Source organism: Xylona heveae, assembly GCF_001619985.1.
Source record: "Xylona heveae TC161 unplaced genomic scaffold L228scaffold_1, whole genome shotgun sequence".
NCBI classification, from domain to species: Eukaryota; Fungi; Ascomycota; class Xylonomycetes; order Xylonales; family Xylonaceae; genus Xylona; species Xylona heveae.
In genome coordinates, this window is record NW_017264193.1 from 2,777,309 (window position 1) to 2,795,576 (window position 18,268).

Sequence of the window (18,268 nt, forward strand, 5' to 3'; positions counted from 1 at the left end):
GGTCTTTTTTTCCTTTTCTTTTTTTTTTTTTCGGTTTTCTATTTATGTCAATCGGTATGCTTCTTTTTTGTTTTCCCCCTATTCCATCACAATCGGTATGCTTCTTTTCCTATTTATGATTATTCCCCTTGGCAAATTGGCACAAAGCATCAAGATTCATGTGGGCGCTCTCTCTCATATGCGTTTCTGCGCGCATGGCCGGGCATGGCGTTTTTACCTTTTCACTTTTTCTTTTCTTTTTCAATGGCATACATTCAGCGGTGCATCTTTTTTCTGTAGGGTTTACAAGTCAGTCTCTCGCACGCAGTGAGCAATGAGCATGAAACTTTGTTTTCTTCTCCGCCTTCGATTTGTGGATGTTATATAGCTCCGTATATGGTGCTGGTATTATCTTAACGTGATGATTTCCGTTCATAGGGTATACAATGGATTTGTTCTGATTTGCAACTGGATTTCATCAGGAACTTAGAAAAGTAAACCGTAAACATTTTAAAGCTTCATTTTTTTTATCATGAGAAAAGTCTGCCTGCTCATTCTATCGTTCGAACGCTGAAACATCTAATACGTGATGCATTGGCCAAAGCTGAAAAACCAGTCATGCACTCTAAGGAAGCTTGTCAACGCTCGAACCAAGGCCAGTGGTGACTTCATCCCTTGCGCCGGTGCCACGGATCTTGTAGTCCTTCTCCTCAGAGACCTTGAGACGCCAGTTGAATGTGTCTGGAATCTTTCCAAGCTGGATACCCTGAAGGGTGCTCAGCAGCTTCAGGCACACAGGGCCCGGCTCGTCGCCTTTGAGATATTCGAATTTGGCATTTCTCGATTTCATCGTAATGGATCGAATGGGAACAAGAGCTGCCGCAGTGCCGGCAGCAAGGACTTCGTCGAACGAGGAAAGCTCTTCAAATTTGATCTGTATAATAGCAGTCGAGTTAGAACAAATGTTACAAAGGAGAGAGAGGTACTACGCCTGGTGAACGTACCGATCTGCGTTCGACCTTCCAGCCAAAAGACTTGGCAATCTCGCAGACGCTATCAGAGGTCACACTCTTGATGACGCACGTGCTGTCAGGGACGGCGATACTGTAGCTGTCTCCGTCCTTCTTCACGCCCATGAATCCCGAAGTAGAGAACTCGTCGATCTCGGTACGAGTCTGGCTGTCGAGGTGGAGGGTAATACCATACCCCTCCTCTCTGGCCTTCTCACTCCAGCGAAGGACGGGGGCATAGTTACCGCCGAGCTTGGCGTTACCCGTTCCATGAGGAGCAGAGCGGTCGAATTCTTCCAGAATAAGAGCGTCCACGGGATGCACACCGTGGTAGACACCGACGGGGAGAACGTAGACTACGAAGGTGTACTCCTCTGGCGGGTTCAAGCCTAGCTGTGCGCTCGATCCAAAGACCAAAGGTCTAATGTACATGGCAGCACTAGTGTGATGGGGCGGCACGTAGTCGGCGTTGAGCGAGACGGCGAGATGAAGACAACGGATAAAGTGCTCACGAGGCACTGGCGGGATAGAGACCACATTGGCGGAGTGAGCCATCCGGTCAGCATTCTGGACGGGGCGGAAGATGTGGATTTGGTCGTCGGGGCCACGGAAAGCTTTGATACCCTCGAATGCCTGCTGGCCTGGAAACAGAGCTTGTTAAACATTGCGGATGAAAGCTTTGATTCTGATAACCTACCATAGTTCAGACCTGGAGCCATGCCGTGGATCCTTAAGAAGGGGTCCTCGACAAATTCTGGCTCAGACCATTTCCCGGTCTTGACGCTGTAGTGGGATTCGACATGGCCGTTTACTAATCTCAGGAATCAGCAATTGAGTGCTTTAGTTTCTAAGGATTACGCATTTATTTTACCTTCTCTGATCTTGAATCCAATATTGTTCCAGTCTGCGAATATTTCGAAGCTTGTTAGATCAATGCCATGCGAGCAACAAGGCTGAGGAACCCTGAGTCAATTGGCGGGGTAGGTGACCCACCGATAGTACTGACGGGCGCAGGAGGGAATGACATTGTTGGAAAGATTTAAAAGATGTATATATATTGAATGTCAAATCGAGTCCAAAATCAAAGACGCTTGAAAGGCCCAGGGGGTTAGGAAGTGGTTATAAGGCAGGATAAGGGTTTCGTAAGATAGTTATAGCAACAAAAGGGCCGGAAGCGGTGAATCAGCTCGGGACCAGGGGGTGCCGTATTTGCGAATTCCCCGGGTAATCCCAAATGCCGATAACGTAACTCTGTGGGGTCTTTTCTTCTAGAATCCCTCGAATCACGGCAAATACCGAGTGTCTTCACGACAAAAACATATGATCAATCTGGTAAGTTATGCAATGTTCAAGGGATGATGCTCTGGTACCCTGGTTCCTACCTTGTTGCTCTAACAGTGTATGGAAGCTTTTCACTATCCTCAAAGATGTATGGAGGCAAGATTGACTGGCTATAAATGCGAGAGAAGAAACAGCATGCTTGACCAACACCTGTTTCAGTATATTCAATATAGACCGGAAATCCTAGCTATCAGTGTAAATGACATGACTGCTTCTCAAAACCACAGAAATCTGCTCTTTTATAATGATCCTAGGGGTTGTGCAATGACTACGCTGTGCACAGGACATGCCTTGTCGGGCGTTTATGGCATGATCTCTGCCCTGATTGATGACATAATCACAGGGTCCTCCAAACAAAGTTACTCTGCGCAGGTAACGTTAATTCCTTCAATTGAGGGACGTGGATCCCACTCTTTCTCTAAACAAGGAGGTGTTCAAAAAATCGCACAATGATAGCAGGCACCAGTCGTCGTTTCATTCTGGTGCTTGTCACCATCGTTGGCTTCTTGACCCTGTCGCTCGTCTTCAAATTTCAGAACCAACCGCAACAATTAACGCGAACTGGCAATGTCGGGAAACTCACTGCTACGGACCATGTGGTCGAACCCTCTTCCCTCACCGGCGACGCCATCATGCCTTTTCTCGGAAATGAAACGGTAAAGTACGTATCTTAAAGAGTCTGAAACTCAACAGCATTATACGAGCGGATATCTGACGTGCCAATTTCTAGGGCTGAGCTAGGGAGGGCCTCTTGGAAGCTCTTCCATACCATATTTGCACGATTTCCGGAAAAGCCAACTCCAGACGAGAGTGCCGCCCTCGAGGCTTATATTCGCCTCTTTGCGAGACTATATCCTTGGTATGCAAGAGAAGACGCAAAACATTCAGACGCTTGGAATATGAGGCTGATAATTTGAGATAGTGGGGAATGCGCTCGTCACTTCCGCAAACTTTTGGAACAGTTCCCGCCGCAAACATCCTCGCGAAATTCTGCAGCCGCATGGGGCTGCAGCGTGCACAATGAAGTCAATAAACGTTTGAAGAAAGAATTATTTGACTGCTCCAACCTTGGCGACTTTTACGACTGTGGATGTGGCGAGGACGAGGAAGGCGAGGGAAAGCCTGCCGATAAAAGCGGGACGGGAAATCTAGAGAAGAGCACAGATCACAAAAGCGACCTCAAAGGCACACCTGAAAAGGAGGCGGATCTAGAGTACAACAAATCGGCAACGCCGCTTCATCTGGAAAAGGAAGGGTTAGTCTAATCAACAACCCATATTTTTCTAGTAGCAGGCTAACGGCAATATGGCACTCCAGCTTGACTCCTGGTGGATAATCTCCTCAAAAGAAAGATTGAATGCTTTTTCAATTCGAATTAAAACCCCTGGTAGGGCTCTTTGGCGTCTGGAAGATGGAGTCGTGGTTTTGCCTGCTGGCGCGGAAACACTTTGTTTATCCGGCTATTGTGGACGGACATTTACTCATTGCATAATAATTTTTTCATTTCGTCATTCAATGCTCGGACCATTTTGCAATATCCACTGCATACCATCTTCTAAACCTCAAGAGTACATTTAAGTACGGCTGGTCTCGAGTAAGAAGCTTTATCAGTACGACTACTTGTAAACGTGGGGAATTGGGGGAGAAACCTGGTGTTGATCCTTTGGTCCCTTGAATTCCCAAACTAGAAATGGCTGGCGCGTGCCGATGGCGCCTCGGCCCGCGCTTTGGTGTCGCGAAGCGGGAGAAAAACACAAAAATCGGAGCCAAAGAAAAAAAGTTCCCCCGAAGGCGCTTTGCGATCGTACTCATCTTGCATCGCCTCGTATAACGAACCCTATAACTTATAGGACCCCTGACGATCCCCTGGGCTACCCTTCCGATCGTCAATCTCTCTCTTCTCTCTCGCGCAGTTCGCATTACATTCGAACTTATACCGCCCTAAGGCACCGCCCATTTCCACCCCGAGAGTAACGTCGTCAAGATGGTCTCCTTCTCATGCGAGGTAAGAATCTGATTCGCATTGCGAAACACACCCAAAGAAATTTTCCTCATTACAGAGCGATTGACGCATTATGAACAGAACTGCGGCGATATCCTCACCAAGAAGAAGCTCGATCCGCACCGCAACCGGTGTCGCGGCGCCAGTTTCACTTGCATTGACTGTATGGTGCATTTCCACGGCACGGAATACAGAAGCCACACGGTATGTTGCAATGTTGCACTTTGTCTCCTACTCCATCCCCATTCGTTTCGCTATGCAATATTCAATCTCAAATATCGCGTCGAATCATAACCTTGCATCCGCTTCGTCTTCCGCCCTGCATCACCACCACACTGTGGCGCGGGAAACGTTCTCCCCTTATTCGCTCGTCAACGCAACCAATCCAAACAAAAAAAAAACAACCCAAATGCTGATATTTGAGACGCTTGCGACATATAACAGAGCTGCATGACCGAAGCGCAGAAATACCAAGGCCACTTGTACAGACCCGAGAAGGAAAAATGCAAGGCGCCAAATGGGAAGCAACAACAGCAACAACAAAGGCCCAATAACAACAACAACAACAATAACCGCGCAAACGCCATTGCCACAATCAATGTGCCTCCCAAAGCACCCAGCCCTCCTGCTCCTCCCGCCGCCGCCGCCGCAGTCAACGTCTTTGACTACCTCGTGACGGACGATTCTCCCAATGCATCGAAAATGTCGCTCGGCCTCGTCCCCGCCCCGACCAACGGCGCGGCGCACGACGACGACCCTTCATACGAGCGCAACGGATACTCTTACGGCGCTGGACCTGTGACCGCAACCTCGCCCGCTGCGCGACATGAACAATCCGCCTTCCAGACTCCTGCCAAAGCAACAAAAACAACAACGACCGACGCTTCGTCATCGACAACGAAAAAGGACAAGAAGCGCAAACGACACACCTCCGCGGACGACCAGGAGGAACAGAAACTGGCCCTTAATGGCGCAGGACCACACTCGGACGAAATGGCAATCGATACTCCGCCCGCCTTGCACTCCGGCCTGACGGGCGGTCTGAACCGCATGGTCATGGCCGGCGAGTATCCTGCTACGCCAGACTACGAAGCGTCGCCCTCGAGTCCGTTAAAGCGCGCCAAGCCAACCCGTCAGTCTGCCGTCCCGACGACGACAAGTATGGCGCTGACGAAGATGAATGGTACAACGAATCGTGACGACCGCCACAGCCACCGTCACCGTCACCGTCGTCATTCCGACAAGAACCCCGTGTCCCCCGCCGAAGAAGACGAAGAACAAGACCAGAATCAACTCGTGCTGTACCGCTCCCGGGCCGAGCATTTTCTTTCGTTTGTGACAAAGGGCCCCGAGAGCGAAAAGGGGTACAGCATCAACAAGGCGCTGAAGCGGTACCACCGGGAGCGCCACGATCGGGGTCTAGGCCTGGGTAAAGCCGACGAGGAGAAGGAGCTGTGGAAGAGCTTGAGGCTGAAGAAGAATGAGCGGGGGGAGATTGTTTTGATTTCCTGAACGAACTGAGGAGGGAGCTTAGGGGGGTGGGGGGGAAGAAAGAAAAAGAGGGCGGGGAAGGAAATTAGAGATCATATGTTGCATTTATACCATTACAACTAACTCTGTTACTAGCTGTAAGCTTTTCCAATTATTGTTATTGGCTTACGGACGGGAATGGAATCTACGTTTAGGACAGGGGCTAGAGCACCACGTGCATCGCAGACTTAGACGATATATCCTTCATATTCATACTTTTCACTCACGGCTATACACATATTATTACTATGAAGATAATGTATTCACAAATCAAGATGAAGTCTAAATTTGTTACACGCTACATGTTGCGGGGTATCTGTCCGAAAAATACACTTTTTGCCACGCTCCATTCGAAACAAGTAATATGCCACTAGACACAATGAAATAGAAATGTCCTCGGAGAATACTCGCGTTCTATGAATGAAACATTAAAAAAATTGGAAAGGAAGGGGAAGACTGATAATCACATCAGACTGCTTCTGCCGCCGATTTCAGTCGGCGCCTGACCGCTGGGCATCTCGCCATTACGCCCAACGACAAATTCATTGTAAATGGCCGCTAGTCGCATTCGCTCTGTCGAACTGATGGAGCTTCTTGTGGTTGCGAGGGATGCCGCCAGGTGTTTCCAATGAACGACCACTTCAGTGGACTCATGTTGCACGTTGCCAGGAGCAGAGACGGCCGCACTTTCATGGACACGCCCTTGTGATCCGGGGTCGGCTAGTTGCCTTTGATGCCGCCGGGCTTGTTTCAAGGCGTCAAGCTTTGCAATGATGGCAGCACGGGAGGCAGCTTGGGACCTTTTGCTAGAGACAGAAACATCCTCATCCTCGCCCTCTGCGAATCTAAACTGTATAAAGTCCTGTTGCGCCGATGCGCGACTTGGTTTTTCTTGCCGTTTCTTTTGCTTGCTGTTGCCGGCCTTTTCCTCGTCTGCGTCTAAAACGTCATGGATTGCTTCGAGGTGGGCATTATATACTACTGCCTGAAGATCGGCTCCGGAATAACCTTCCGTCCGCCGTGCCACTTCATGAAAGTCGCCATGACCGCTAGATCCGTGAAGTATGTTCTCGCTGATCTTGATCTTCTTGCTGAACGCCTTAAGTATGTCCAATCGATCTTCAAAACTAGGAAGATCGCAAATCAGAGATTTATCGAGCCGACCAGGGCGCAATAAAGCTGGGTCAATGAGATCCGGTCTAGATGTTGCGGCCAGTACGTAGACACCTGAAAGGCCTTCTGCACCATCCATCTGAGTAAGCAGTTGGTTGACAACTCGGTCTGTAACACCAGTTGAGTCATGACCTCTATTTCCACGTTAGCCCCTCCGAAAATAACCTGTTGCCGCGATGAAGGCTTACCTTTTGGGTGCAATACTATCGAACTCGTCGAAGAACAAAACGCAAGGCCTGGCTGCTTGTGCGCGCTCAAATAGGTCCCGAACACTCTTCTCGCTGGCGCCAATGTATTTGTTCAGGATTTCGGGTCCCTTGACGCTGATAAAATTCAAACCACACTCTCCCGCAACTGCACTTGCAAGGAGCGTTTTCCCACAACCTGGATATCCGTAGAGAAGAAGACCCGATCGGAGTCGGAGAGGACACTGGGCGAAGATAGGAGCATACGTGGTGGGATATTGTAGCGTCTCCAGAAGAGTTTGGCGAGTGTAATGAAGACCTCCAATTGAGTCAAACGTCGTCGTGGAAGACTGTAACGACACGTTTCTTAGAGATGCAGGTGTGAAACCTTGCAGTGCTCGAGTAAAGTCATCGATTCCTAGTTTTATCGTCTCTTTATCGGAGCTGGCTTTGGCTGGGACAATCGATCGAATGAGTGCTTCACTTCTCGCACGAGAGACGAGTAAAACTAAATCGCCCGGCATGTACCCATCGGTCTTCCCTGCAAGGTCAAGGAAATCAATATCCTTTTCCACCACAAACCCTCCGGCGCCGTCTGATGAGTTACGGCGACTGCTAGTACTTAGACCGTCCATCCACATGCCATCTTCTTCCTGAGATGAGGGAGGTCTACTATCAACAGCATTGTCCGGTGCGGCTTTCTTGGATCCGTGGTCCTGCGCTACCAGCATTTCCAGCACCTTCCGTCTGCCCTCTTTGTCAGGTGCTTTGAGACTAATGATCTCTCGAACGACGTGGTTGCTAACAAGCAGATTGTTGACGCTCTCCTTCGCCTGAGCCGTTGCTAATAAAACAACACCAGACTCCATCGAGCAATACTGCTTCACAATGGAGCAGACGATTTCGCTAATCTGGCGACTACGGCCATTTTCTCCGCCTACTTGGAGCTCTGTCTCAACCGGACATAACTTATCCACGTCATCTAAAACAACCAAAGACCGACCACCTAAGCGGGCGCCCCAGGAAGCTGTCATGAACAGGGCATTGAGGGACTCCTTGATTGTAGAGACGCGTGTCTCTTCCGTGACAAGCTTTTTGCATGGGAAGTAGGTTGCGTGATAGAGCAAGCTTTGCCGCAGCTCGTGAGACAAAAGATGAGTTAGGGATGTTTTCCCACATCCAAGGCCTCCTGTCAGCAACACAGAGGAAGAGTGTGAGAGATGTCCCAGGATTTGATCAATTAACTTATCAATACCAACCATATGCGGCGGACGCTCCGGTAGGGCTTCGTCAGGCGCTGCATTGGTTAGCTGTGTGGCCGGAGGAGCTAGAACTTCTGGTCGTATTTCTATGTGTAGACTGCGCTCGGATCCCAGTGCCCAAGCGCACGGCGCTTTCATTGGATCGGAAGTTGCTGTTTGGGGCTCAAATCTTAGAATTCCACCATCGAAGTCCAGACTTTCGCCCTGAAAATTGGATTTGCTAATGTAGAGACCATCTGTGATTGGGCCTTCAAGTATGCTGTGACCTTGATTGGGTCCCGGACCCAGTATGGATTTAAGCTTCCTCGAAACTTCTTCATTTTCCTCCTGTGATTGTCCTCCAAATTTCAAACCTTCCCCTTGGCGTGACGAGGTAGTACTGAAGGGAGTAAAGGTGAGCGATCTCAAGTTCCCTTTTGGAGTCTGCGGTGGTGCGGCCTCTATCCTTATGATGCCTCCTACAAAACTCTCGACACGCAGAGCCTCACATAATGGCGTCGAAAGTACAGCATGCTGAGTATCAGGGCCATCGAGCCATGGCAAGATTCTTGCAACAACCTTTGAGGCAATTTCCGTGGGTTTGGTCGAGCCGAGTTCAGCTTGTCCAGGAGACTGGAGGTTTGGCGCGCGAATGCCTGCAGGTTGAACCACGGAAACAGAAACCCAAGTGCTTCCTTTTAATGCCTTTGAGAACAAAGCATCTTTATCAACCCAGACCTTCAATCCTTCATTTCCGTTTTCAGGCTCGTCGTCAAAATATTCCATCGCTATATCACGATCCACTCCGCGGAAAAATAAAGCTCCTTTGCCGGAAGGCTCCTCACGAGGGTTCCGCTGGCGTACAGCGCTCACGGCGCTCCTGCCACTAACGCTTCGGCCACCGGCACTTGCGACGCTCTGGCTATCCCGACCGCCGCCTCGAGACTGTCTTTGACGAACCTTTGGGGCGACAATGACTTCTGCATCTGGTGCGATTTTCGCAAAAGGCGACGACGAAGGAGGACTTGGAGTTAGCGACAGCACGCGTATACTGGCGGTAGATGTCGGAGAAAGATGAAGTGAGAGGGGGTGGGGCTGCTGAGGCGGGATTCCATTTGGGGGCTCGAATGACGGATTAGGAAGCGCTCGTATCTGTGAAAGAAGATTGAGCTCGAGGAAGGTAGCATGAAGCTCGATCACTTAGAGCTTGTCAGCTTATGTTTTCATGATTGGGAAAGATATATCTGCACCCACTTTCCCAGTCTGCAGTGGTAAGAGGTTCAATATTGACGGTACGAACGAGAGGTGGATCCAAGTGCAATGTGATTCCAACCTAAAGACAAATCAGTCATGTCAAGCTATATCATGAGTGCAAAACTGAATATGCCGTACCTTTTGCCCATCTTCAAGGCCAAGCAGGCGGCCGAGAGTAGCATCAATTTCAACCAGAGCTATATCTTGATCTCGGACAGACCCTGAGTGTCGGCCACCAGCTAGACCATCACGAGTGATTACTGGCGCGGCCTTGCGTTTGCTAGGCATCCCAGTCCATCCCACGTATACGGATCTTTGTTGGGAGGAAGTCTCGGCAGCACCGGTTCGGCCCGTTTGCTGGCGGAAGGACAGTTCCACAATGACATTTTGGGCAGCCTAGATTATCGATGTAAGCTATTTGTGGCAGAAAAGTTGAATAATGATGAGATTTGATGCATACTGTATTTGCATTGACCAAAATACCTACAAGGGTTGAAGGTAGGTTGACCAGACAGCTTTTGAGTTGACTCAAGAAAGCTATCTCCGCCGACGTGGAAGACGCCGCGGACTTCCTTGCAGCAGGGGCCATGGGTGATCACTCATACACCTCCATCCAATTCAGATGTAAATGTATTTCAATGGCATGCGTGCATATTTCTTGATATAGGGAAGGCTCAAAAGAGCAAGATATATAATTGATATCACTTCATGTATGGTGGGTTGACTTGTATGCATTCGGCCCGCAAGCAAGTGAAGCCGAGGCCCGAGATAATGAACGCCGGGTAAGGTTGTGTTGTTTTCTGAACTAGTCCTAAAAAGGGTGGATAATTGCACTCCGCCTGCTCGTGCTGCTAAAACGCGGTCGCGCGTGTCTTCAAGCGCCTTCAACGCGTTTCGCGTTCACCTGTCGCTTCTCTAGGAGTCCATTCTCGTTTCAACAAACCAACCTCCCCTTCCCCATATTATTTCGGCATCATCACAAATCTTGTCAATCGCCAGTCGCGAACAACAAATCCTGCTACCTTTTCTCGGTCAACCCTACCACGGGCGCAATGGCGCTCCTCACATTTAAGGCACCGGTAAACTACGAACTTCAGCAATGTAGGTTACTGGAACATGTTTTTCTTGGTGTTTTCTCAAATTGACACCTTCAAGCTGCGTTTGAGGATTTCCTCAAAACCTTCAAATCATCGTCGTCCGCCACGGAGGTATCTGCGACGAATGCTCTCCAGGAGTTACACCTCGAAGATGATGATTTAAGCGATGAATATGATTTCATGGACGATGTGGCCGACGGTTCAGGAGCGGCTCGGCGGCGAAGGGACGATAAGTCCGCCGAACCGAAATTGAAATATATGAAGATACTCCAAAGCCTAGCGGACCGAGAATCTTCGCACATTACTATCGAACTCGATGATCTGCAAACGGTACGCCTACCAAAACCAATCGCAATCGTGATCTTCAAACATGGATACTGAATATGCGCATAGTATGAACGGGGATTGGAAGAAGATGCCGCCGGCTTAAACTTGGTGCAATCAATCGAGGTCAATGCGAAACATTACATAGAGATCCTTGCACGAGCTATTGACAAGTCGATGCCGAGAGAAACTCGAGAAATCTCGTATGTCCTATCGAGGTCTCTACCACTTGGAGACATGACCGCAGTACTAATCAAACCTGCAGATACAAAGATGATGTTATGGATGTCATTATGTCCCAGCGAGAGCGAAGAAATGAGGCCATGGCCCTGGCAGCCGAAGGTACTCTTGATGCACCACCGCCACAACAAGATTCGCTCTTTCCTGCCGAGCTCACGAGACGCTACACTCTCAGCTTCAAACCTGTTACTCCTTCCGGATCGGCCAACGAGCGGAGCCAAAAAGCCTTGGCAGTGCGAGATGTCAAGGGAGAGCACATTGGTCATCTGATTACCGTCCGCGGTATTGCTACGAGGGTGTCAGATGTAAAGCCTGAAGCCCAAGTCATGGCATACACTTGTGATAGATGTGGTTCTGAAGTGTTCCAACCGATCACCTCGAAACAGTTCACGCCTATGCAAGAATGCCCCTCAAAAGAATGTAAAGACAACCACACAAAGGGACAGCTGTTCTTGTCGACTCGTGCCTCCAAATTTCACGCTTTTCAAGAAGTTAAAATCCAAGAAATGGCGGATCAGGTGCCAATTGGACATATTCCTCGCACTCTGACTATCCAGTGCCATGGCGGCTTGACACGACAGATCAACCCTGGAGACATGGTCGACATTGCAGGCATCTTCTTGCCAACCCCTTATACAGGATTCAAGGCCATCCGAGCCGGGTTGTTGACAGACACATACTTGGAAGCTCAATATATAACTCAACACAAACAAGCATACGATGACTTGACTATCGACCTGCGGACCCTTCGGCGCATCGAGCAGTACAGAGAATCAGGACACATGTACGAGTACTTGGCTCGGTCAATCGCTCCCGAAATCTATGGACACTTGGATGTCAAGAAGGCGCTATTGCTCCTGCTCATCGGAGGCGTGACCAAAGAGATGGGCGACGGCATGCGCATCAGAGGAGACATCAACATCTGCCTGATGGGTGACCCTGGTGTTGCCAAATCTCAACTGATGAAATATATTGCCAAGGTTGCGCCACGCGGCGTGTACACGACCGGCCGAGGAAGCAGTGGCGTCGGATTGACAGCAGCAATCATGCGCGATCCTGTCACTGACGAAGTGGTTCTCGAAGGCGGTGCATTAGTCCTCGCCGACAACGGCATCTGCTGCATTGATGAATTCGACAAGATGGACGACGGCGACCGTACCGCCATTCACGAAGTCATGGAGCAACAGACCATCTCCATCAGCAAAGCCGGCATCACCACCTCTCTGAACGCACGCACCTCCATTCTCGCCGCCGCCAACCCGCTCTACGGCCGCTACAATCCCCGGATCTCTCCCGTCGAAAACATCAACCTCCCCGCCGCCCTTCTTTCCCGTTTCGACATTCTCTTCCTCATCCTAGACACCCCTTCGCGCGAAGCCGACGAGGAACTGGCCAAGCACGTCACAGAAGTGCACATGACCAACAAGCACCCGGAGAGCGAAGGCGTCGTCTTCAGCCCGCAGGAAGTCCGTCAATATATTGCCCAGGCCCGCACGTACCGCCCCATCGTCCCCAAAGAAGTCGCAGACTACATCACCGGCGCCTATGTGCGCATGCGCCAGCAGCAGAAGCGCGACGAAGGCAGCAAGAAACAATACACCCACATCACTCCCCGTACCCTTCTTGGTATCGTCCGTCTGTCCCAGGCTCTTGCCCGTCTCCGTTTCAGCGCGTCCGTTGCCACCGACGACGTCGACGAGGCTCTGCGTCTCGTCGAGGTCAGCAAATCCAGTCTCTACCACGACACCCGCGCTACCGGCGACCAGAGCCCCAGCAGCAAGATCTACAACCTCATTCGCGCCATGGCCGATTCCGGAGCCGCCGCCGTCGAAGATGGCAGCCGCGGTGAGCTTAGCATGCGCAAGGTCCGCGAAAGAATCGTCGCAAAGGGCTTCACTGAAGACCAGCTCGTCCATGCAATTGATGAATATGCTCTGCTTGATGTAAGTCTTTCACTTCTTTTCGTTCCCCCCACATAAGTCTTAAATAAGATTCTAACTGTGTACTATAGGTCTGGCAAACAACTGCCGACGGCAGCCGACTTATCTTCATCGAAGCCGGTGACGCTGATATCGACATGGGCGACGATGAGTAGAAGAAACCATCCTGTTGTTTTAATTTTTTTTTGTTTTATTTATTTTTATTTTGTTTTTATTTTGTTTTTCCGAAGCATTGACTTCACTGGCATTTCCCCTTCCCTTCCCCTTTCCTTTGCCAAGGCAGATGGCGTTTTCCAAGGTGTGCACTTTTCAAAGAAAGCATTTCTATGGCGGGTTATTTCCATGGTGTCTGTTATTCTTTTTCTCCTCCCCTTTCTTTTTGTGCCTTTATATTCTTTACTTTATTCCGTGGAATAATTTTGTAGCTCTCATATACCATCAGCTGAAATGAAGCTTGAAAGAAATATCTGAAATATTCGACCTGAGTAACTGTCATAATGTCACATTGATAGCGATCAAAGCTTGTTGTGTAGAAAATCGAGGTGGAATGTGAATTTGGAGTATGATACTAGGTACTTATATATGACTTGAGGAGGAAAATATCTATGTTTACACTAAGGTTGATGGAAATAAACCCCTTTCCGGAAAAAAAAAAAAAAGAAATGGTACAAATGGTACGTATAGAAAAAAGGATTCATGTTTTTGACGCAAAATGAAATGAAGATAAAAAAAAAATGGGAAGAAATGGAAAGAAAAGAGGAAGGGCACTCTGACTAATCTAAACGCGCATAGTGACGGCGCCTCTCTCCAATTCTCCAACAATGCCACCGCCAGCAAGGATCCACTTCTCTGCTACGAGGCTATCATTGACAGCAGCTCTCAGGAGTCCGCTGGCAGCATAGTACTCGAGCAAGCCACGGGCTTCTTCACGAGAGACTTTGCTCAGTGTGTGCACGTCAATGCCGCCACGGGCAGCAAAGACCTGCTTGACGCGCTCGTCGACGGGCTCCCAGGCTGAAGGCTGAGGGAGGTCCTTCTCGGGAGTACCTGCGGCGCGGGCCTCGATTTGGCGAAGGGCAAGAGTCATGGTTGGGGTCAAGGGGGTATTGGATGCGGAGGTGGCGGCGACGATGGCACCGCCCTGGGGCAGGGTCTTTTCGCCAGACAGGTGCTTGACGAAATGGTTGACAATGGCGAGGTCGTGGGCGTGGATGAGGTTGAAGTCTGCGTCGCGGTAGGCGGAGTTGCGCATGACGTGGGCGAGGTTGTCAATGGCGAGCATGACGGGAGGGCGGGCAGGGGCGTTGGCAGGCGCAGCGGAGAGTTCGGTCCACAAGGCCTGGAACGCGGGCCAGGCCAGGTCAGCGTCTTTGGCGCCGAGCTCGGCCAGACGGGCAAGTGTCATGTTGGACTGCAAGGGGACGGGCATGCCAGGGTGTTCTTGCGACAATTGCAGGCCGTTGAGCACGGGCTGGTTGGCGCGCAGAGTCCGCGAGAGCAGCTCGGACATGTATGCTTTTTGCACGTATTGTTTGGGCTCGGTGTTGCGGAGAGGGCTGTATGCCGTGTGTGCGATGGTGAGTTCTTGGGCTGGAAGGATGGCACGTTTGGTGGTTAGCTTTTTACTCTTTTTCAAAATAACTTGGGAGGGCAATGAAGTGTGGGGAAGTAAGTGGAGCCAAAGAGAGAAAATCGGCCAAAAAGTAGGTAAATAGGACTGTAGGGAGGAATTAGAAAGAAACTAACCATCGGGAATGCTGATGACAACCCAGCCCTTCAGGAAAGCCATGGCCATAGCTTGTAGAAGAAGAACGCTCTTTCCACTGGCCTTGTCGCCAGTCAAGATCTTTCGCAGAAATGTTCTCTTTCCGTTCTCGCCATCTGTAACCTTGGCCACTTGCTGAGCGAGATCCAGCGATTGTTTCGTCTGCAGTGTGCTTGGTTGGCGGAAGAGTTTCCAAGCCTGAGTCGTCTTGAACGCCTCTACGGCTCTCAATTGATCCACGACCGGTCCGGGTATACCCAGAACTTGTCCATGGTTTTGTGCATCAACCATTGTTTCGGGGCTGAGTTCTTTCAGACCTTGCACCTCGACCGCATTGGTATTGCTCAACACAATTCGCTTGCGGGCTGCTTTTCTCTCACCGGGGGCCGGTGGTCGTGTTGTGGCTTTTACTGGGGACTTCTTTTTGATCCTGAGCGATTTCTGGCCTCTTCTCGGCGGGCCAGCCTGGACTCGTGAAATGTTTCCACCCTTAGCCGGGGCCTTGGCAGCATTGTACGGCGAACTGGTGGAGAAGGGGATGGCCGGCGTCACGGCGCGCGACAGAAAGGGAGAAGCGGTCGTGCCTGTCGACGGAAGAAAAGCTGATGGCCTCGAGGCGTACGTCTGCGGCCGAAGCAGACATCGCCAACAGCTTGACGAAGCCATTGTGTGTGTCGCGAGGAGTGTCCGAGGTTTGGTTCGGTCGCCGCGCGATCAAAAAGACAGCATCAATGGACGTTGGTGATGGAGATTATATTTCCCGAAGTTGTTGCTTCTCAGAATTGACCCTTGCCGCTTTTACTCTCGCTGGATGTGTTCGCTAAAGCGGCGACAGCAATGAGCAAAAGCTTCCCGTTACGGATTAGACTGACTCTCGAATGTCCACGCTGCAGGCGCATGCAACAACGACTTTGACAGCTTTAACCCCGATCCCCAAAGAACGAGATGATAATCGATTGTCCAAAGAAATCTACACCTCAAAATAAAAGACGTATTCAATAATGTATTGAAAGCGACTTGCCTTGTAATAAGGATGAGGCGCTGGGCAAACAACCAAAAAATACATTGTCAATTCAGAGTCTCACTCTCCATTCAATTGGCATGAGAATGATCAATAATGTCTAAAAGACAAAATGCGAGTAAATTGAATGCTTTTTCTAAGCCCACAAGACGAAAATTATATTCCTACATGCATGTCGCGTCCACATATACAAAATCACTTTTAATCACGCTCAAGAACTGTTGACCTCGGCAGCAGTCTTGCCACCAAGAGCCTGCCTGCGTTCACGCACAGCGACAGCAAGTGTCTCAAGGACACGTTGCGTATCTTCCCATCCGATGCAGGCATCAGTAATGCTGACACCGTACTTCAATCCGTCCTTGCCATCCGGTCCAACCTTTTGGTTACCTGAAAATACAATTAGAATTTATTTTCAAATAAAATAGATACCTGCATGGAGCCGCTTACCCTCATGAATATTACTTTCGATCATGACACCCATGATACCAGTCTCACCCTTGGTGATTTGGTCTGCCAGAACCTTGGCAACCTTAGGTTGGTTGTTGTGATTCTTCTCAGAGTTGCCATGGCTGCAGTCAACCATCAATCGCTGGCGGGTTCCGGTCTTGGCCAGCTTAGCCTTCGCGTCTGTAATGCTCTTTGCATCGTAATTTGTGCCCTGCTTGCCACCTCGCAGGATAACGAAGCAGTCGTCGTTTCCGACGGTACCAACAATAGCGGCGACACCGGGTTTGGTGACAGACAAGAAGTGATGAGGGTGCTTGACGGCACCAATAGCATCAATGGAGACGTCAAGAGTGCCATCCGTTCCGTTCTTGAAGCCAACGGGGAAACTAAGGCCAGAGGCAAGTTCTCTGTGAAGCTGGCTCTCCGTGGTACGGGCGCCGACTGCGCCAGCGCTGAGAAGGTCGGTGACGAACTGCGGAGAGATGGTATCCAGCATTTCACTGGCAATCGGCATTCCTTTTGCGGTCAGATCGACGAAGAGCTGACGGGATATTCTCAGGCCTTTGTTGATTGCGAAAGAGTTGTCAATGTCGGGGTCATTGATTAGACCCTTCCAGCCAACGGTGGTGCGAGGCTTCTCAAGGTAGGCCCGCATGACGATGAGTAGGTCATCAGCGTATTTCTCCTTCATCTGCAGCAAGCGGTCACAGTAGTCGAGAGCCGCCTTGGGGTCGTGGATGGAGCATGGTCCAATGACGACGAGAAGTCGCTGGCGCTCATCAGTTCCATGAACCACGTCTACAACTTCCTCTCGGCTCTTGATGACAGTCTCCTTCGACTTGGGTGTCTGCCTAACCGTCAGTATCCATATCCCATTTCATAGTACTGCATATAGGTACGGCGTTTGAAAAAAAGCGATCATATCTAGGTACGAAGGATCCGTTTCGATTGCGTTTTAAATGTAACAGCAAGCTTCCGATTGACTGACCTGAGGAATTTCGTGTTGCAACAAGCTCGGAGGCGTCAGGGGGTTGTCTGTACGTTACGGAAAGCTTCAGCGCATGCAGTCAAATAATTATAGGATCGGTTTCTTACATCCACGGACTGTGAAGAAATTGAGAATTAGCGGCGAGCTCAGTAACTTAGTTTGAGAGTCAGGACTTACTTCTCCAATCCTCGGCCTCGGCTTTGTTGCCCACGTTAGGGTTCTCGATGTGGAACTGAGACTGGAGTGGATGAGTCAGATAACACAAAAAATCCAATGGAAACTAAAGATCGGCGAATGGGGTTGATTGAAATGTGTTCTTACCGGCATGTCCACTCGTTAAATTCTCAAGATTCAGGTTTAGGAACAAAGAAATCGAAAATTCGTGGGACAGAAAAAGAACAACAGTTAAAGCAATTGCAGAAGAATGATTATCGCCCAAGGAGGGGTGCACAAAACTTATCGATTGTTGGAGGGGACGTTGTGTGTCAATTGTGATAATACCAAGTGCGGATCTCTCCCGACCGCCTTCCCCGGTGTCCGGCAAAACCTTTCACCGGTTATTCTCGGACCGTTCTAGGAGCTTGAAAACATCATAGTCTTGCTTATTTTCCCGCTATTTGTATTGGCTCGAAGCTTTTATCTCCTGCCAACAATAATATATATTTAGTATCAATATTATGAGTTTCAAATTAAACAACCAAAGTTCCGATTCCGCATTGAGAACGTTGCTC

The 18,268-nt window shown here is 49.8% G+C and overlaps 7 protein-coding genes across 7 annotated transcripts; 3 read left to right on the top strand and 4 right to left on the bottom strand.

Moving 5' to 3' along the window:
* Positions 1 to 338: 338 nt before the first annotated feature.
* On the bottom strand, positions 339 to 2,177 carry L228DRAFT_243335 (branched-chain amino acid aminotransferase II). Its single transcript, XM_018331661.1, has 5 exons — positions 1,983 to 2,177; positions 1,861 to 1,893; positions 1,687 to 1,800; positions 984 to 1,630; positions 339 to 913 (listed from the first exon to the last, which is right to left on the bottom strand). Exons 1-5 carry the CDS (start codon positions 2,014 to 2,016, stop codon positions 605 to 607), a joined length of 1,137 nt encoding a protein of 378 aa, XP_018192367.1. The 5' UTR covers positions 2,017 to 2,177; the 3' UTR covers positions 339 to 604.
* Positions 2,178 to 2,729: 552 nt separating this feature from the next.
* L228DRAFT_243336 (hypothetical protein) lies at positions 2,730 to 3,805 on the top strand. Its single transcript, XM_018331662.1, has 4 exons — positions 2,730 to 2,991; positions 3,061 to 3,189; positions 3,253 to 3,585; positions 3,648 to 3,805. The coding sequence occupies exons 1-4, from the start codon at positions 2,780 to 2,782 to the stop codon at positions 3,664 to 3,666; spliced, it is 693 nt and encodes a 230-aa protein (XP_018192368.1). The 5' UTR covers positions 2,730 to 2,779; the 3' UTR covers positions 3,667 to 3,805.
* Positions 3,806 to 4,314: 509 nt separating this feature from the next.
* L228DRAFT_235830 (hypothetical protein) lies at positions 4,315 to 5,844 on the top strand (the record flags this gene model as incomplete). Its single annotated transcript, XM_018330763.1, has 3 exons — positions 4,315 to 4,335; positions 4,414 to 4,536; positions 4,777 to 5,844. The coding sequence occupies 3 exons, from the start codon at positions 4,315 to 4,317 to the stop codon at positions 5,842 to 5,844; spliced, it is 1,212 nt and encodes a 403-aa protein (XP_018192369.1).
* A 310-nt stretch (positions 5,845 to 6,154) lies between these two features.
* Positions 6,155 to 10,336, bottom strand: L228DRAFT_254971 (peroxisome biosynthesis protein PAS1). Its single transcript, XM_018333862.1, has 5 exons — positions 10,176 to 10,336; positions 9,854 to 10,111; positions 9,716 to 9,794; positions 7,224 to 9,660; positions 6,155 to 7,169 (listed from the first exon to the last, which is right to left on the bottom strand). The coding sequence occupies exons 1-5, from the start codon at positions 10,302 to 10,304 to the stop codon at positions 6,326 to 6,328; spliced, it is 3,747 nt and encodes a 1,248-aa protein (XP_018192370.1). The 5' UTR covers positions 10,305 to 10,336; the 3' UTR covers positions 6,155 to 6,325.
* A 358-nt stretch (positions 10,337 to 10,694) lies between these two features.
* L228DRAFT_217037 (putative DNA replication licensing factor Mcm7) lies at positions 10,695 to 13,750 on the top strand. The gene is made up of 5 exons (XM_018330137.1): positions 10,695 to 10,816; positions 10,871 to 11,142; positions 11,206 to 11,339; positions 11,402 to 13,319; positions 13,388 to 13,750. Exons 1-5 carry the CDS (start codon positions 10,768 to 10,770, stop codon positions 13,469 to 13,471), a joined length of 2,457 nt encoding a protein of 818 aa, XP_018192371.1. The 5' UTR covers positions 10,695 to 10,767; the 3' UTR covers positions 13,472 to 13,750.
* Positions 13,751 to 13,949: 199 nt separating this feature from the next.
* On the bottom strand, positions 13,950 to 15,836 carry L228DRAFT_258187 (putative mitochondrial ribosomal protein DAP3). The gene is made up of 2 exons (XM_018334058.1): positions 15,063 to 15,836; positions 13,950 to 14,906 (listed from the first exon to the last, which is right to left on the bottom strand). Exons 1-2 carry the CDS (start codon positions 15,745 to 15,747, stop codon positions 14,095 to 14,097), a joined length of 1,497 nt encoding a protein of 498 aa, XP_018192372.1. The 5' UTR covers positions 15,748 to 15,836; the 3' UTR covers positions 13,950 to 14,094.
* A 378-nt stretch (positions 15,837 to 16,214) lies between these two features.
* L228DRAFT_243342 (DAHP synthase) lies at positions 16,215 to 18,003 on the bottom strand. Its single transcript, XM_018331663.1, has 6 exons — positions 17,859 to 18,003; positions 17,715 to 17,775; positions 17,645 to 17,653; positions 17,538 to 17,584; positions 16,550 to 17,396; positions 16,215 to 16,489 (listed from the first exon to the last, which is right to left on the bottom strand). Exons 1-6 carry the CDS (start codon positions 17,862 to 17,864, stop codon positions 16,314 to 16,316), a joined length of 1,146 nt encoding a protein of 381 aa, XP_018192373.1. The 5' UTR covers positions 17,865 to 18,003; the 3' UTR covers positions 16,215 to 16,313.
* Positions 18,004 to 18,268: the final 265 nt, after the last annotated feature.

Coding starts and splice junctions, on each gene's coding strand:
- L228DRAFT_243335 (XM_018331661.1), bottom strand. CDS start 2,016: ATGTCATTCCCTCCTGCGCCCGTCAGTACTATCG. Junction 1,631..1,686: donor GGCTCCAGGTCTGAACTATG/GTAGGTTATCAG, acceptor CTCTGTTTCCAG/GCCAGCAGGCATTCGAGGGT. Junction 914..983: donor GGAAGGTCGAACGCAGATCG/GTACGTTCACCA, acceptor GCTATTATACAG/ATCAAATTTGAAGAGCTTTC.
- L228DRAFT_258187 (XM_018334058.1), bottom strand. CDS start 15,747: ATGGCTTCGTCAAGCTGTTGGCGATGTCTGCTTCGGCCGCAGACGTAC. Junction 14,907..15,062: donor TGTCATCAGCATTCCCGATG/GTTAGTTTCTTT, acceptor CCATCCTTCCAG/CCCAAGAACTCACCATCGCA.
- L228DRAFT_243336 (XM_018331662.1), top strand. CDS start 2,780: ATGATAGCAGGCACCAGTCGTCGTTTCATTCTGGTGCTTGTCACCATC. Junction 2,992..3,060: donor CTCGGAAATGAAACGGTAAA/GTACGTATCTTA, acceptor GCCAATTTCTAG/GGCTGAGCTAGGGAGGGCCT. Junction 3,190..3,252: donor TTTGCGAGACTATATCCTTG/GTATGCAAGAGA, acceptor AATTTGAGATAG/TGGGGAATGCGCTCGTCACT.
- L228DRAFT_243342 (XM_018331663.1), bottom strand. Junction 17,397..17,537: donor TGCAACACGAAATTCCTCAG/GTCAGTCAATCG, acceptor ACGGTTAGGCAG/ACACCCAAGTCGAAGGAGAC. Junction 16,490..16,549: donor CGAAAGTAATATTCATGAGG/GTAAGCGGCTCC, acceptor TTGTATTTTCAG/GTAACCAAAAGGTTGGACCG.
- L228DRAFT_217037 (XM_018330137.1), top strand. CDS start 10,768: ATGGCGCTCCTCACATTTAAGGCACCGGTAAACTACGAACTTCAGCAA. Junction 11,340..11,401: donor AGAGAAACTCGAGAAATCTC/GTATGTCCTATC, acceptor TCAAACCTGCAG/ATACAAAGATGATGTTATGG. Junction 13,320..13,387: donor ATGAATATGCTCTGCTTGAT/GTAAGTCTTTCA, acceptor TGTGTACTATAG/GTCTGGCAAACAACTGCCGA.
- L228DRAFT_254971 (XM_018333862.1), bottom strand. CDS start 10,304: ATGGCCCCTGCTGCAAGGAAGTCCGCGGCGTCTTCCACGTCGGCGGAG. Junction 10,112..10,175: donor TTTTGGTCAATGCAAATACA/GTATGCATCAAA, acceptor TCGATAATCTAG/GCTGCCCAAAATGTCATTGT. Junction 9,795..9,853: donor GCCTTGAAGATGGGCAAAAG/GTACGGCATATT, acceptor ATTTGTCTTTAG/GTTGGAATCACATTGCACTT.